The 18,568-nt window shown below is 35.4% G+C and overlaps 2 protein-coding genes across 2 annotated transcripts in view; one reads left to right on the top strand and one right to left on the bottom strand.

The window, feature by feature from the left end:
* Positions 1-4: 4 nt before the first annotated feature.
* On the top strand, positions 5-12,649 carry LOC103392559 (dual specificity mitogen-activated protein kinase kinase 4-like; the record flags this gene model as incomplete). The annotated part of the gene is made up of 11 exons (XM_017040212.2): positions 5-89; positions 963-998; positions 5,383-5,485; positions 6,996-7,140; positions 8,759-8,878; positions 8,954-9,005; positions 9,103-9,230; positions 9,678-9,755; positions 10,556-10,704; positions 11,222-11,267; positions 11,469-12,649. Coding segments are annotated over 11 exons (1,056 nt in total), but the record flags the coding sequence as incomplete, so codon positions are not given.
* A 5,539-nt stretch (positions 12,650-18,188) lies between these two features.
* Positions 18,189-18,568, bottom strand: part of LOC103392503 (microfibril-associated glycoprotein 4-like) — a 2,320-nt gene continuing 1,940 nt past the window's right edge. Inside the window, exon 5 of the mRNA XM_017040211.1 lies at positions 18,189-18,448. Within this exon, the coding sequence (XP_016895700.1) occupies positions 18,189-18,448 (260 nt within the window). The remainder of the gene's footprint in view (positions 18,449-18,568) is intronic.

Raw genomic sequence — 18,568 nt, 5'->3', positions numbered from 1 at the left:
CGGACAAAACGGCAACAACAGCGGCGGATCTGCAGCAGGAGCAGCAGCGGTTTACCAGCAGCATATCACCACCATCGGCAGCATGCAGGGTAAGTGAAGGGGAAACGTTAGCCTTTAGCCTGTGGTTTGCTGTGACGATAGTGAAGGTTAATGTTAGCCATCGCGGGAGAGCTAACAAGTGATACCGAGGCTACTCCCTGCTCTGAGAAATGGGGTTTATGTGGAAATGGACATCCGCATTTTTGAAAGTGACACAATTTAATACCCATGTTGCCGTTTCAGTTGTTTTGCAGATGAAAATAGTGTCGCCCTATTTTCATCTCTTTCATTCCAAAAGCCCGATATGTAAAAAAAAAAAAAAAAAAAAGTACCGTTATTTATGAACATCACAAATTATATGAGTAATGTCAGCCTAATCGGTAGAAATAAATAATAATAAATAAATTAAGTATTAGTTACATTACTCGCGTTGAGATCAGTTCGTGTACAATGTGTACTACATGGTACTATATCTAGTCAATCACCGAAGATTTTGGATCAATCCAGATATTGTTTTCCAAAACTACGCAGATAAAGAAGTCAGTTTTGTTTCGCAATGATTATTAGTGGTTTTATATAATCCAGTTATAGGCTTATTGCAATCAAAAGCTTCTGCGGTTGCATACAAATCATTTACTCTAACGTCCTTGACATTAATCAGTCACAATTATTTATGAATGCAAAATTATTTATGGACTGTGTTTGTATTGATAGTATGTATGTCCAGTCAGTTTTAGAAGGCTTTTTTTAATGTAAAAAAAAAACATGGAAATCACTATAACTGCTACGGTTGCTAAGGTGTAATTATTTTGTTTGCCTCAATACTTAGATACAATTGGTCATCTTATTTAGAAATACTAATGCTGATTACCTTGTTGGCTTTATTGTGAAAACAAACCCTGGTTTTATTTTATTTTTTTTAGAGTCCAACACCTGCTGGAGATGTCAGAGTGAAACAGGTAAGCGCACACTTCTTCACCCTCAACAATGCACCATTTTTCAATCTGAAGCAAAGACATTTATAAAAAAAATTTTTTTTGTGATCAACAAAATGTGACCTCTGCCTTCAGCCCATCACCTTAGTGAGCAGCGGGCAGTTTAGGGGAGCAGTGTGTGGGTACGGTGCCGTGCTCAGTTCACCTCAGTGGCACCTGGTGGCTGGTGGATTCGAACCATCTGACACAAGAAGCTACCTTGACCACCAGGCCACCACTGCCCGCTTTTATTAAGCTGATTTGGGGTTAAGTGGTTTTTCTTAGTTGAAACTGAATCAGTTTGATTAGGGCAGTGGTTCTCAAACTGCGGTATGCGTGCCACACAGTGGTACCCGAGCGCCCTCTAGTGGTACGTGGGGGGAAATTCATATTTTCACGTTTACATTTTTAGTTGAATAAATCTGAAACATACCATGCGCAATTAATGCAACATTTAAACATAAACATTTTATAAACTCTCTCTCCTGTGTGGTGGAAGCTAATAGGTAAGGTCTATGTATCTATATGCTAATGTTGGTCATCATGGTGGTACTCGGAGAGCTCAGTGTTTTCTCAGGTGGTACAGAGTATACAAGTTTGGATTAGCGAATGGCTTCGATGGATGCTAAGTCAAACTAGTGCTGATTAAAACTACAGTGATCCCTCTCCTATCGCGGTAGTTGCGGAAAAATCGCGAAGTAGAGGCAAGGGTAGTTAATACCCTTTCGCACACAATAATATGCACAGTCGAGTTGTATAATGGCTGAGTAACTGAGTAACAATGCCTGAGCCAATCAGAGTGAGGAACAGAAGAGCATGCTCAGTTAGCCAACAGTACACCGAGTACTCATTGTATTAGCCAATAGTATGCTGTGTACGATCACGTCCAGGGAAACGAACCTACCGGCGACCGTTCGCATATGCGCTTATCGCACTTTCAAAAACGAGAATTTTTGCTGCATTTCGGAATATAGCAAAAAATTTTCGCAAGATCGGATTAAAAACAATCTGTATGTACTGCTCCGATGTACTGAGGGAGCAAAAGGAGAACCGCGATATAGAGAGGGAACACTGTAATCGAGCTTAGCGTCGCGGGATAAGCCAAGGGGATGCTTCTTTCGCTTAATCATTACGATATTAGTGTAGACGTTATATTTGCATATTTGCGTTCCTTCCTTTTTTTGTCGACCTGATACTTAGCATATGCTCATGTAATTGGAAGAACCTAGCCATTTATTGTATTTGTGCTACTGACTAAAAAAAGATGGTCGGAAAATAGCCATCGTTGAACAGTGTTTGAACAGTGTCAAGTTCCGTACAAAAAAAAAAAGAATACCATCATTTCAATGTAGCCCTTTTTTACCATCGACTTGGCCTCAATAGCCACAGCGTCTCTTAGTAAACTAATATTATCCATGTTTTTTTTTTTTTTTTTGTTCTAAATTCAATCGAAATCAATTCCCCTGCAACTTTATAGTTTTGTTACTCGAATGTCATTTCTGATTCTATAATTAGTCATTCTGTCCATGTAACGAAAGGCTAATTGTTAGCTGTTGTATTCCAATCGTGTTATTATTCATTGTTACCTGAGCATGTTTTAACCTACCTGCTTCTAACCGATGTTTTCCACACTGCTGACATGGTGCTGAAAATGGTGAGCTGTCCTGCGACTAAAGAAACAACTGTTCATATCTGTTTGATCGCTTGTGTTCCTAATTTGCAAAGCCATTTCATACTAAAGTCTTGTGTCTTCTTTTCATTCTAACAGCCTGTTTTGTTTTGTTTTTTTCCCCTCCTTTTGTTTTCTGTCACCCTGAAATATGACGTGATTTTTGTGCATGCATGCTCTAGCCACTTTAGGAACTACTGCTGTAAAGGGCATTTTTAGGAAACAATGCTAGTTCCCTGGCAGTTAACAGACACGAAACTGTTTAAATTTAGGCGATAGGTCATAGGTTATCTTTTCTCTTAAAAAAAATGTTCTCTGCTTTAGCCGGTGTTTGTTATGACACCACGTGGGGTAGCCTGAAATGTCTAGTAATTGAGAATAAAAAAAGAATTTTTTTTTTTTTTAACGAACAGCTGTATTTTTTTTCACTTTCATAAATATGCATTGAGTTTAAATAAAATGAAAAAATTATATTTGGGCCATTGTCAGAGTGAAACAAATTTGAGATTATTCTGTTTCACAAGTTACTTTCCCCTAATTTATAAATAGGAACTATACTGACAATAGTTATTTGTCTAACTGTCCTAGTTAACAACGCCGATTTTTTTGAACACCTAGCTCATGCGTGCGCTTACGTGTAAGTTTATGTTATTTCTAATGAAGTACTACATTGTACTTAAGAGACATTCAGGTTTTGTTCTGTGAAAAGCACTACAGTAATTTGAGGAAAATCAACAGAGAAGCATCTGTGACACCCTTGAAGACACTGGAACTATTTTGAGAGAAAAGTTGTTGTGAAAATGATAACAATTTCCAAGGCTCGGTGACTCAGGCGAGGACATTGAGAATTGAGACATTTTTAAAACGGCCTTGTCGGTTACATTTCTTAAACAGTCACAGACCAGTAAAGTAGGATTTTCAAATGCATTTTTTGGTNNNNTATGTATATGTGTGTGTATATATGTGTATATATGTATATATATGTGTATATGTATATATATGTATATATATGTATATACATATATATGTATATATATGTAAATATATATATACATATATGTATATATATGTGTATATATATGTATATATACCTGCTTACATATATATGTAAGCAGGCGTGATAACCGCTACACTATTGAACCACCTGATGAGTGGAACGAGGTACTAAATGGAAATGGGTTCCTCTGAACCCCAATCGCTTAGAAATGAAAGCTTGAGCAATGGGTCTGCTATAATCTGTATCAATTCAGCGGTTGAACTCAAAATGGACATTAAAGTTATCTCACTTGTCCAAGCTGTTTTAGGATTGTCTTACAGCAGCCTGCTTAAAAAAAACAAACAAAATAATGTTATCATCTTGTTGGTTACGTCTCACTTAAAATCTTTTGTATTGACCGTGTGCGCGCTATAACAATATTTTCTGAAAGCTTTGACAGTTGCGTGGACTACTGTGTTGCGATACCAAGTACAACCTGCAAATTTCCTTTAAAATGCATACCCGAGGATGGAAAAAAAAAAAGAGAGTCGTCAACCTTTAGGAGTGTGACGTATACTGTCCTCTGCAGTAGTCCACCAGTGAGCTATCTTGTTATGTTAGTCTTTTGTTGTAAAGTTATTTTTGTCCCTCTTGTCCTTTTTCTCAGCAATGTCAATGTCACTCATTTTGGCAGAATCCAAAGTATGTGTTTATTCCCTAAAAAAACAAACAAACTATGGCTTAAGTTAGTGCTGAGGAAAACACTGATGTTTTTTTATAGTTGCCCTAAATACTGATTCTTTGCCCTAAATAGTGATTTCTGTGCTACATACGTCCCCTGAGCGAGCTCAGATTTAGTGTCTCCTTGACTGCAGAAACAGGAGGAAATCTCAACATCTTAATCATTAAACATTTATTTTCTGTGAGTAACAAAATGTGTTGTTGATTAAACTCTTTGGTCAGGAAACTGTGAGGAATGTTGGTCAGTCCAAACCAGGCGTCGGCAAACGTTTTGACTCTTGGGCCACTATTGTCCTAAAATTGAACAAGGGGTCGGGTGAGGAGCAGATAGAAGGAGCGTTCGTGTGAACTAAGATAAATGAACATGTAAAAGTCATGCATAAAGGCTCAAATGCTTTTATCATTTTCTACGCCACCTATTGGGGAGACGTGGGTAACGCAGGGAAATGGCAGAAGTATAATGATAACATAAATAAATTATATAATTTGGAAAAGTTTGGCGGGCCGGATTAAAAAGCTGAACGGGCCGCATCCAGCCCCTGGGCGTTAGTTTGCCCATGGCTGGTCTTAAGAATGTTTTTGTATTGTGCAGTTTTCTCATCTTGCAGCGAAGTTTTCTAAATCTGCAAGATTTGAGTGAGATAATACTGTAGTATTTACCCCGAAGAATCTGGGATTGAATTTTTCGGGGATAAAAAGTTGTCATGGAAATTAGTGGTGGGGTGTTCAGATTTTTTTGTAAATGTGATAAAAAAAAAAATAGAGATATTTCCTGCTTGTCTGCATGTTCTACAGAAAGCATGACTTGCAAGTTTAAATATACCAGATCTTTTTACTTTTATACTTCATCCCATTGTACGTTTATATTCCCCACTACACCTGTTTGCACATTCAATGTTTGTTTTTTTGCGTCTTTTTACTTAATTTTTCCATTGACCTTATTGTTATCTAATTATATTGAACTGTTTCCTGTCACCTTTAAGGTAAACGGAAAGCGCTGAAGTTGAACTTCGCCAACCCCCCAATCAAACCTACAACTCGGTTCACACTGAACACAGCGGGACCACCTTTCCAAAACCCCCACATGTGAGTAAACACTTTACAACATTAACATTACATTTGGTCAGATTTATGATCGTAGTCGTAGGATTGTGCCAAAAATATCGATACGATCATATATTGGAATACTTTGTCTTACAGTACGTTATCGATATGCTGGCGACAAATATCGGAATTGAAACAAATAAACATGCAGTCGTTTTAAACTGTTTCTCCCAGAGAAACCTGCTGCAACTCGCTTAAGCCTCCACATGATGGCGCCAGGCACCACTGCTTGAGAGGGAGTGAGTGCATAAATCGAAACTAACCAGGCTAAGCTGGCCAGCATTTGACGTCTCTGTTTATGTGCTGGGACCCTATATGAACTATGGTAGTTCTCTGTTTATGTGCTGGGACCCTATATAAACTATGGTAGTAAGAGCCATTGATGTTGATTATCGCTGTATCGTGACGTAATAGTTGTCATAGGCAAAATATGTCGTAAGTATAATATCGCAAGAAATCTGGTGATACCCAGCCCTAGTAGGTTAGTAAAAATAACTGGGATTAAGAAAGAAAAAAAATGGCCGAGCTTGCTGTCAATGTTGATGATTGATGAAAATTAGTATGACTGGTGGAAAAGGTGGTTATTAGACAGAAAATTCAAAGCATTAATACGTTATAAGAATGGTCATATCATATAGCAAAGAAAATACCAGAGCAGGAGATCAGATTGGAAGAGAGAACGATGGAATTATATGAGAGGAATCAGATTATAATTGGAGGGAAAACAAGGATTGATAAAAAAATTGTATATACAAAGTGAAGACAAACCAAAAAGTCTCCTGAAGGTATAACCGGAAACAAATTTTTAAAAAAATGAACATCCATAATTATCCAGAGATTTTATCCTAAAATGTAACTGAAACCACTACATTATTCACAACAAGAGTTTTGACTTATTTTATTGGCTCGATGCTGCTGATAGGCCACACCGCTTTTGTGATATTGTTCCATTTCTCACCTCATCTTTAATCAAATTAATTATTAACTATTCATACTATATCATATATTTAATCTATTTATAAACTTGTTCACATAACATCCTTATAATTATACCAGTTCTGCTTAAATATACGTACATATACATACTATCGAGATAATGTAGTATACTTAGTATACATACTATATATGTATGTGTGTGTATATATATGTGTATATATATATGTATATATGTGTATATATATGTATATATGTGTGTGTGTGTATATATTGTATGTATACATATATATATGTCTATAGATATGTCTATATATCTATATATGTGTATATATATATGTATATATGTGTATATATATGTATATATGTGTGTGTGTGTATATATTGTATGTATACATATATATATGTCTATAGATATGTCTATATATCTATATATGTGTATATATATATGTATATATGTGTATATATATGTATATATGTGTGTGTGTGTGTGTATATATATATATGTGTATATATACAGTATATCCACTCTCTGTCTCTTTCACAGTGGTGTATAAAAATGTCTGGTGTCATTTGACTTTCAGAGAATTCGCTCAACAGTAGACGAAAAAGAGCAGAAGCAGCTGCTTATGGACTTGGATGTCGTGATGAGAAGTAGTGACTGTCCTTACATTGTGCAGTTTTATGGCGCTCTGTTTCGAGAGGTAAGACAAAGATGCGTTCCCGCTTCTCAAATTAGCCTAATAGAAGTAAAACAGCGAGGATCTGATTGGATGAGATAAAGGATCTGATTGGACAATATAAAGAAGGAATGAAATTGAGAAAAAAATAAGAAGAGATCGGATTGGTGGAAAAGGTGGGACCTTATTAGACAGAAAATTCAAAGTATTAATACGTGATAAGAATGATCATATCATATAGCAAAGAAAATACCAGAGCAGGTGTCTGATTGGAAGAATAAAGGATGAATCTTAATTGATGAGAGAAAGGAGCTATCTTGATTGGATGACCATGATGATGGATTTATGGGAAGAAAAAGCGGGAGATCAGATTGGAAGAGAGAACGATGGAATTATATGAGAGGAATCAGATTATAATTGGAGGGAAAACAAGGATTGATAAAAAAATTGTATATACAAAGTGAAGACAAACCAAAAAGTCTCCTGAAGGTATAACCGGAAACAAATTTTTAAAAAAATGAACATCCATAATTATCCAGAGATTTTATCCTAAAATGTAACTGAAACCACTACATTATTCACAACAAGAGTTTTGACTTATTTTATTGGCTCGATGCTGCTGATAGGCCACACCGCTTTTGTGATATTGTTCCATTTCTCACCTCATCTTTAATCAAATTAATTATTAATTATTCATACTGTATCATATATTTAATCTATTTATAAACTTGTTCACATAACATCCTTATAATTATACCAGTTCTGCTTAAATATACGTACATATACATACTATCGAGGTAATGTAGTATACTTAGTATACGTAACCAGTTCTGCTTAAATATACGTACATATACATACTATCGAGATAATGTAGTATACTTAGTATACATACTATATATGTATGTGTGTGTATATATATGTGTATATATATATGTATACCTATATATTAGTCATATACAATATATATATTAGTTGGTTCCATGGTGTTGACAGCCTGTTAACAGTATAGTATAGTTCTAATTTATTTTTATTTTATATACATGTGTATATATATGTATATATATATATGTATATATTTATGTATATATATATATATATATGTATATATATGCATATATATGCATATATATATATATATAATTGATATATATATATAAATAATAATTGAGATTGCAATCAATAAAACCACACATGGTAACAAAAATTACGTATTATTACTAATCTGTGTCTCTCCATCCATCCATCCATCCATCCATCCATCCAGTCTGGGTTGCAACAAGCAGTTTAACGCAGTGTTTGTACTGCACTTTCAACTTTGAACTGGATGCTTTTCAGCTCTAGTCTGAAAATATAAAAGTTGAATCACAATTACATTTCTCCACATCATTTTTGTAATTGGCAAAAAGCGCTCTGACGCCCCCTGGGGGAGTCCCAAAGTAAGGAGAAAAAAAAGCCACACAACTGCATCCATTTAAAAAAAGGTCTTTTCTTCTGACTGTACCCTTGGACAGAATAATGGTAAAAAAAGGTCTTTTCTTCTGACTGTATCTTTGGACAGAACAATGGCAACATTATTTTCTCAAATAAAACCTTGTATGGATTTTTGTTTACCTGTGTTCTGCATTGTGTTTCTGTCTTTCAGGGTGATTGTTGGATTTGTATGGAACTCATGGCTACCTCGTTAGACAAATTTTACAAGTTTGTATATTGCTCATTAGATGATGTGATTCCAGAAGAAATACTAGGAAAAATAACATTAGCTGTAAGTTGTTCAGAACTTCACATAAGATTTTTTTTTTTTTTTTTTTTTTAACAGAGCTGATTTTTCTTTTTTCAGACTGTGAAAGCACTAAACCACTTAAAAGAAAACTTGAAAATAATACACAGAGGTAAAGTACTGTTTTCACATCCTGTATCTCTTGTGCGTTTGGTCGTAGGATTTTTTTTTTTATTTTAATGAATAAAGATTTGTTCTCTTTCTTTCAGACATCAAACCCTCAAATATCCTCCTGGACAGGAATGGAAACATAAAGTTGTGTGACTTTGGAATCAGCGGTCAGCTCGTGGACTCCATTGCTAAAACCAGAGATGCTGGTTGCAGACCATACATGGCTGTGAGTACAACAGATGTAATGGTTCAGAATATATAGACATACAAGATGTAAAGCTTTGAGTTCTAATTCTAATTCTAATAATTTGTTCTCGCGTCCTGGGATGGCCTGTAGAGGAGTGTAGTAAAAAAAAAAAAGTGTCTGTCAAGGATTCTGTTGACATATAAAATAAAATATTGTATTATAAGATCTAGCTCCAAACACGGGTGTGTCATGGCTTTTGTGCTGCATATTTTGTCCTGGTGGAAACAGAATGGATTCATCTAGTAGTGGGGTTTGATGATCATTGGTCCTGATTAGGCCAGAAACAAACAAAAAAAATCGTATCTCTTTTGCCACCAGACCAATAGATGTCATTTTATCTGAAACTATTTTTTCAGCCCCGATGCCTTTTTAGTTCCTTTTTGTATCTGGACCTATGTGCAAACATTTTTCTTCTTAATTTTCCAGCCTGAGAGAATAGACCCCAGCGCATCCAGACAAGGATACGATGTCCGCTCTGATGTTTGGAGTTTAGGAATCACATTGGTGAGTACAGATTTTTATTTATTTTTTTTGGCAACAGGGAATATTCCCTGTTTTTTTTATATATATATATATATATATATATATANNNTATGTATATGTATATATATATGTATATATGTATGTGTATATATATATATATATATATATATATATATATATTTGTATTAGGCTGTTATTTGGATTGATATACAGACTGTTTCCCAAAAATTGATAAAGAGTTTGATTTTTAACAAACATTCAGATTGCCTGTTTTTGGCCATTTCCAAGATGCCAAATGCAGGACAAGATGCTGGTAATTCACAACAGCAGAGGAAACGTTATTGGTTAAAAAAAAACAAACAAAAAGTTGATTTATTTGTCGGTAGTTTAGCGAAAGAATGTGTTCTGTTTTAAACCCCATAATCCTAGCTTCTTCTGTCTCTTGCAACAGCACAAGTGAACGAAGCAATGAGTCATGGCTATAACACTGGTGCTGTTCAGCACAGCTTATAATAACCACTTCCAGTGGACAGTTAACTTTTTCCCTCCATAATACAGTACGTAGTACGTAGCTAATAATATCCTCACCGTTCGGCGTTTCGCGGTTATGTCGCCATCTTCTTATACATTTTGTTTAGAAAGTCTTGTTCCATCATTCCAATGTACGATACATTTTGTACAGGAACTAGTTGGAGGGAAAAAACGCGGAAATGTCCTCGATAAAGTACATCACGACCAGATGGAAATGTTCAACCTTACATTATTTTTGTATATATTTGTAAATATTTCCCCCCTTACGCATCATCCATCGTATCTTTCAGTATGAGTTGGCCACAGGACGGTTTCCTTATCCAAAGTGGAACAGCGTGTTTGACCAGTTAACTCAGGTGGTGAGAGGAGATCCACCACAGCTGAGTAACTCAGAAGAGAGACGCTTTTCCCCCAAATTCATCGCCTTTGTCAACGTGTGGTAAGAATGGAATGCAATGGAATACGTTAGGTTGAAGGATGAACTTTGGTGTGTCCACCAGGGACTTACTCAGTTAGAATTACCCTGAAATATCGAAAAAAAATTTCGAGTCGAAAATGTCCTGCTAGTCTTATGTGACACAATATGTTGACCATATTGGGCTTGTTATTTAAACGTTGGGCTGTTGAATGCCTCTATATTGTGTGTATGGAATTACATGTTATGAATTATATTAAGGAATAGTAAATAATTAGAGATAACCAAAGGTTAGCCCAGTATATTTCAAGTAAGCCAGGAAAATGGCTAAATGTTATCCCAGATAGACATTGAGATCTTAAGAATTCTACATTTATTTGGAGAGGAAACACATTCTGATAGTTTCCCTTTTTCCCCCCGTTTTTTATCAATAAGTCAACGTGTGGTAAGAATGGAATGCAAGGAATACGTTAGGTTGAAGGATGAACCTTTTTTCCCCCTGTTTTTAATCAATTTTCTTTTCTCTCTCTCTATTTTAAAGCCTTACAAAGGACGAGTCCAAAAGGCCAAAGTACAAAGAGCTACTGGTAAGTTCCTGTCTTTGACATTATTTTATATTTCAGTTCCGTGATTCTCAACTGGTGGGTGAGCAGGGTCTTCCCAAATTCACATCCCTTATCATAACGTGGCGACGGTGATCCGAGGCTCGACCGGTTGAGAACCACTGCTTTGGTAGTGTTTCGTTGTTAGGAGAGTGTGAAAGTGATCAATAACGTCTTCATTTTCAGAGGGACCCTTTTATTCAGATGTATGAGGAGCGGTCAGTTGACGTAGCCGCCTATGTTTGTAGGCTTATGGACCAGATGCCTGCGTCTCCCAGTTCCCCTATGTATATGGATTGAAAGCGGGAAAAAAAATTAAAAAGAAATTTCTTCATTAAGATCAACCAGTCAATGGAGAAACTGGGTGGGGGGAAAAAAGACGTAACAAATATCGATCTAAATTTGCTTGGTCCCCATGCTGCACAGTCAAAAAAATGTATAGCTTAAAAATAAATAAATAAATAATAAAAAAAAAACCTTAAAAAAAAAAAAAAACACCATTTGTAAATAGAGGTGGTGTTTGTTTCCAGTATGGTAATTTTATAAATTCACCTATGCTCACAAACATCGGTGAAATTATAGGTCATTTTTCATCTATTGTTTCAGTCCCTGTTTACTTGGTGGCTGAGGGTCATTGTTTTTTTGCCCCTCAGACTAGCTGAAGTCATTAAATTATCCTACAGAAAGCTCACTGACAAGCAGTGGTAGCAGTGTTTCTATGGCAACAAATAAGTCTTCTCTTTAGTCCTCTTGAATAGAGGTATTTAAAAAAAAAAAAAAAAGGAATTGTTTGGATATATAAGCTATCCAGAACAGGAAATAGACTGCTTGTCTTTGGTGATGTGCTGGTCAAACACGAATTAGTCTGTTTGCGCATGTTGCACACTCACTCTTGCACACAAACACAGTTTTGTGTTCTGGCGAATTTAAAGAATCAATCTTGCTTCGTTTTCCAAACTGGTATAGATTATCAAATATAATGTAAGAAAATTTTAAACATTTTTTTAATGGTGATACTTAAAGTGTGTTGGCACTTGAGTCAGTCAATCATTGATGCAAACTGGTGAGTAGTAGTGATTCCTAAAATAGGACATATACATGGTATATAGTTTCAAATTCAAAAACTCGTAATTACAGAACCAAACTCATTAGTAGGTTCTCTTAAAAAGATTTGTTTTTTTGGACTGGTCCCACCTTTTATTGTTGTGCTTTAATGAAAGCATTGTGTTTGGTATTCTACTAGAGCTGCGCTTCTTCAGGTTCATATTGTCAGAATTGATGTTGGACTGGCAGTCCAGTTAGTGCTCCCTCTTTCGTGAACTATTCTATATGTATGCTGATGTAAAAATAAAAAGATGGGAAAAGTATGTTTTGTCACTTATTTATATTTCTCATTTGCGCCGAACATTAAAAAAAAACACCCCGGAAGTCTACTTCAGTTCTTATGAATCATATCTAAAACAGTCTTTTACAACCTTCACTGAGCCATGGCACATATTTTACTTTTTTTATTTTATATTTTTTAATCTCACGGTGCACAACCAAACAAAAATGTCTGTTTTGTTGAATGCAACACTGATATACTCACAGAACCATGGAGCTGTTCATTTTTGGTTTTATAGTCAACAGCTGCCACCGACTGGAAAAATAATTTAATTGTTCTTTTTGTAACTGTCATAGATGGACACAAATGATTAGCACTTAAATAAATAATAGTTATTTTACCAATTAAGTGAAATTATTATATTTTATTATATGGTACTTGTGATGATCTCTCATGGCACACTAATGACCCATTGCGCAATGGTTGAAAGTAAGTGGAAAAAAGTCATTCATTGGTGCAGATGAAATATCTGTAGAATTATATATATATATATATTTTAATTTTACCTTGTTCTTTAACACCACCCTAAAGAGAAAGGGGAAAATATGATCTATTAAAGTGGTTCTTAAACTGTGGTCCGTGCGAGTGCTCTCTAGTTAAATAAGAAAAAATATGTAGCTACTTGTGAGATTATGAAATAGAAAGCTAATAGGGAAGGCCTATGCTGCTATATGCTAATGTTGGTCATCATGGTGGCACTCGGAGAGCTCAATGTTTTCTCAGGTGGTACAGAGTATAAAGCGTTTGAGAACCACTGATCTATATATATATATACGTATATATTAATTATATATATATATATATTTAATTATTAATACTCAATGTTTTCTCAGGTGGTACAGAGTATAAAAAATCTATGACATTATCTCATAGAATCTATGAGATAATGTAATTAATTAATTAATACTAGCAATAGCAATCAATTGTCTCAACAATAAATAGTATCTCCAGCAGAAACATTTATGTTATGAACAGTTCGCATTTTCAAATGTTAGTTCAAAGCTACTACCGATATTTCTTTAATTGTATTCACTCCCCGGTCAATTTTCGATAAACAATTTAAATAATATGTATATTTACTTGGCCTTTGGGCTTAATAACAGAAGTCTGAGAAGGGTTTAGGAGGCACGGTAGGGCGTTAAATTAGTGCAAACTTTCAACAAACACAGCAGCACAAACGTATTTAACCGCGCACAGCAAATTGAACGAGTGGCGGACAGGCAAGGGATGAGCCAATCAGCGTGAGGAACAGAAGAGCATGCTCAATGCTGTGTTCGAACTCCAGGTAAACAAAGCTACCAGCTTTTAGTTTTTGCTATATTTTTTACAGTTTATTTATTTAGGTCAGAAATGTATTTTTTATCACGAAAAAAAAGGTAAAACATTAAAGCGGAAGCTCTCCCATGGTTCGCGCTTCTACTGCGACACGGCCTGACCAAAGAAGTGCACCGCTGCGAGTGTGAGTAGAAGTTGCTTTTTTGTTTGTTTGTTTGTTTGTTTGTTTTTTTACGTGTTGAATTGACAAGTTGCTCACCGGGTACCTCACCGTCCGCTATAATGTTGAAATAAATTGATTTTGTCGGTGATATGCTGTGTTGTGGTTGCTTGTGTACGCTGGTTTAGATTTAAGCGGTTTAGCATTTAGCATGTTGGTGTGCATGTCCGCAGTATGGAGTCTGTGGAACTTTGGCGCTGTTTCTACTGTTCAACACATTGGCTGCAGGGAAACAGAAAACAGTTAAAAACCTTACGTTTTAAATACTATATATATCCTACTCGCTCCCTATGTGTGTTTGCTGAATAAAGAAAGGAAGGAAGGGAGAGGTTTTGACCTCGCAGTATTTGGTCAGTACATCAAACAATAGCAGGAACAGAATGTAGTTTCTGGATTGACCACTGGGAAAATGTCCTTTATCCTGCAGGAGACAAACTCCAGTGAGCAAAAATTAGTGGCAGCATCAGAAATAAATACTGGTAATGGGATTATTAATTACAAAGAAAAAGGAAAAATGATCAATAATTACTGTAGAGGAAGCGAGAAAAGCATAAACATTAGAAGAAGAGTATATATAAATATATATATATATATGTATATTTATATATACATATCTGTACTACTACTAAGAGAGTAGAAGCAGGTCAAGGAGATGAAGCTGATTGACAATGAGTCTTCAAAACTTGGCTAGAGAAGATATTTGACTGATTATTAGGTAAAAAAATCTTGTCAACTTGTGTTTTGACATTCTTGCGCATTTCGTAGGAGACACGTTGTATCACAAATTCATTTTTTTCGCCCTGTTGTCACAGTGATGTGTTGTGTTTGGGTCAAGTAAAACTGTATTCACAAAGGAGAGCGGCGAGGCTATGGTAGCTGCATTTTTTGCTGATCGATTTGTTTACTACTTTATTGACATACTATTAAAATGCTCATTTGCAACTTTGACAACCGCACTGCATAACGACCGTCATTTAAGGACATATTGGCTTTAGTTGTGATTTTCTTTTTCTGATTTTTTTTTTTTTCCCCCCTCGTTTTTTCATTTTCTTTTTAGATTTCTGACTGTTAACTTTGCCTGGTGAGACCATTGCCTTTCTTTTTTCATTCTTTTTTTGAGTCACATGATTCTGGAAGAAAGAATATTCATTGACATTAATTGTTGAGCGTTATTCTGGTTTTGTATGTGTATGTTATGAGAGTAATTATTTAGGCTTAACTCAATAATTAGAGGTGTAGAAGCCATATATTGAATCACAGTCGATTATTTTAGTCTGGCTGTCACAGTGACGTGGTGTTTGGGTCCGTGTGTGTGGTATATGGAGAGTTGCATTTGTAAGGTAAATGTATGTACATGTAAATGTATTTACGTATATATGTAGGAGAGTGGCGAGGCTATGATAGCTGTAATTTTTGTTGATGGCTTTGTTGACAGCTTAATATGAAGCTGGAACGTTTTTGGAATGCTAATTTGGAACACTTTGACAACTGCACTGCGTGTGTGTATGTAAGTAGAAGTAGTGATACTAACAGTGTGTTTGCTAATAAATACCATAAAGTTACCTTATATTTTGTATTACAGCCAGAACAACCAAAGATAATAGCATGTTTCCTGTTGGCATTTTACCCCTTAACTATGCTTTATTAACTTGGTCAATCAATCAACTGTGGCCTAAACATGTGCAAGTGAAACTTCCTGAATTGTTTATTATAAAATACAAACCTTTGCAAACCAAACCATGCAGGTCAAAGGTTTGTATTCTACCTATTCGTTTGGTTTTATGTTTCAACAAGGATGTCTTTGATAATAGCTACACAAACTTAAATGTGTAATAAATAAACAGAAAAAGAAAACAGTTTTATAGGGTTAAACATAAAAAACCCCACTTGATTTCTTTTACATATTTATTTTGATCAAATATTCAATTATATCAAAGGAGCAATGTTCTGAATTGCACCTTTTTTTAAAATCTATATTTGAATATTTTTTTTGGCCTCTTTGTAATTTGTAGACATGCCTCTGTCTCAAATAACATTTGATCAGTTAGTGCTTTTGCCTCAGCAATAAGTCTATCCCTGGCTACCTGGGACCATCCAATAGTACTTTCTACATGGGAATTTATTATTAGTTTTATTTTTAAGCATTCTTCATGGGACATCTGAACTGCAATTATTATTCTGCAAGTTATGAACTAAAACACTGTATTATTACACTATATTATTGAATTTTTTGATACTGTATGTAGCACTGTTTTGTTTTTGTTTGTTGTTTTTTTTTAGCTAATGCTGGTCACAGCAGATCGAACATGCAACAGCAAAAATGAGAGCGAGTATTAAAAATAAAAGCCTCCTTTGCCAGTCTCTTGTTAAACATATACAGCATTGGACAATATGCTGCGTTACTTGTCGTTCATTCATTCCATCGATGCCCCCCTCCCAGCAATGGCACTGTGCCCCCCACTTTGGGAACCTCTGGCTTAAAGTTAGAGATAGGGATTTAGTGAGGTCATAATAATAAAATAAGGTAATGATGGATTGATTTGTCTTTATGATAATGTTTTTGGTTTATTATTATTGTTGTATCTGTTGGACCTTTTGAGACATATTAAAGTCGCATGACTGCAGTTACTGGTTAATGAATTGTATTTTTTAATAAAACAATATAAGGGAAAATAAATCTAGTGCTGCAGTGTTCTCTTAAGTGTCTGTATGAACTGGAAGTCTGTTTGTCCCAATGACTTGACCTGTGGTTCTGAGGCTCTAGACTTGGTTAAAGGTCTATGGTCTGAGTTTAGGTCAACATGTTGCTAATTTTAGGTGAAGAAAGCAGGACTTTGGCCGATAAATAGGCAGCACTGATTGTAGATGGTGGCCCATATTCTGAATACTAGATGTGGGCCCATATTCATTATTGTATTTGGCTTAAAAGACTGTTGGGACATTGTGCCAAGAAGTGTGCATGTAATTATTAATTTTCCTGGAATTGTTGATATTGTTCTGGTTATATTTCAACACTCACCCTTATATTGTAACTACAATAACAAAATTCTTGTCAACAAAGTTAAAGAGAAACAAGCATATTTATTGGTTTGGTAACCTTTGTCTTATAATTATTAAAATCACTATCTAGAACAGACAATTTAATATCAACTATTCTGACCTTTGTACTAAGGTTAGATTCAACACCTTGAAAGGAAACTTGAAAACCTTCCGGTCTCTCACAACCTAAAAAAGCATTTACCAATAACATATATATATATTTATAAACATACATTACAAACAGTGATACAAGCACAGTCCAGGCCTGATCCTAGTCCTGACAAAAGAACTTATGCAAAACCATGTAAGCGCCCGTATATGGAGTCTTCTTTTAATGCTTTGGAATGCATGAGGAAATGCATGATATTAGGCGCCCTGGCTGGCATAGGCCAACACAAAACAAACATAATTTCATAACACCATTTCCTCCATCAATTCTCTGATTGCATTAAATGGGAGGTGAAGATTCCCTGTTTATTGCAGGCTTTTTTTGGCAAACTTTTATAACACCAATTTCAATATGCAATATGGGTATGGTTTTGGAGGTCCACAAGTACTGTCATTACATATACAGTACATATACAAATGAAAGGCGGGACCTCTTCTAGCAACATTAGAGCCTGACATTCAGCTAATATACAGTATTTATGGTCCTGATTAGTGAGGCTGATAGATGGGTGGATGGATGGGTGGGTGGGCAGATGGATAAATAGATAGAAAGATAGATAGATAGGTAAGTAGGTTTAGTTGTTTTGGGTAACAATCATGAAAATGCCTGGTGAAAGAATAACTACAGACCAGAAACAGTTTACAGGTAAGACTTCTTTATTTATTGATTGATATTTCTCACACTTCTCACACATATTTACTGTAAATGCCAACATTTTTCCCGTGTTACATAACCAACTCTAGTTTACTAACATATGCGATCATTTTGGTTAGCTTAAGAAAAAAGGGCTGTTTTGAATAAGAAGTCTACGTGTCTGTCTTAAGGAGTGTTTGCCACCACAGGTTTGATTTTCATTGAAATAGCTTTGAGAGAATATTCATATCCTCTCCAAGAGTTCCAGTTGATCCCAGTGCCAAATTCTGAGGGGCCCCATGCATATATTCCATTGGGGTTAGATGTGTGGCAAGATCCATACCACCATCCTCCCTTGAAACGCGAAGCACAGTTTGAATACCAGTTGTCGTTATCCCGATCCCACGTTGTAAATTTCTTACCATTGTGATACCCGAGTGAATCTCCTGAAATTAAAAAAAAGACAAGGACAATTTAAAGACACAAAAAGCCATTTACTGCCATTTTGTATCTAATACCATTATCTACTGTACACAGAAATTCACTCTAAACTTAAAACCTTAAAG

Source organism: Cynoglossus semilaevis, chromosome 17, assembly GCF_000523025.1.
Source record: "Cynoglossus semilaevis isolate Cse_v1.0 chromosome 17, Cse_v1.0, whole genome shotgun sequence".
NCBI classification, from domain to species: domain Eukaryota; kingdom Metazoa; phylum Chordata; class Actinopteri; order Pleuronectiformes; family Cynoglossidae; genus Cynoglossus; species Cynoglossus semilaevis.
The sequence above is the reverse complement of the archived record's forward strand: the minus strand, read 5'-3'. Positions and strand labels throughout refer to the sequence as shown.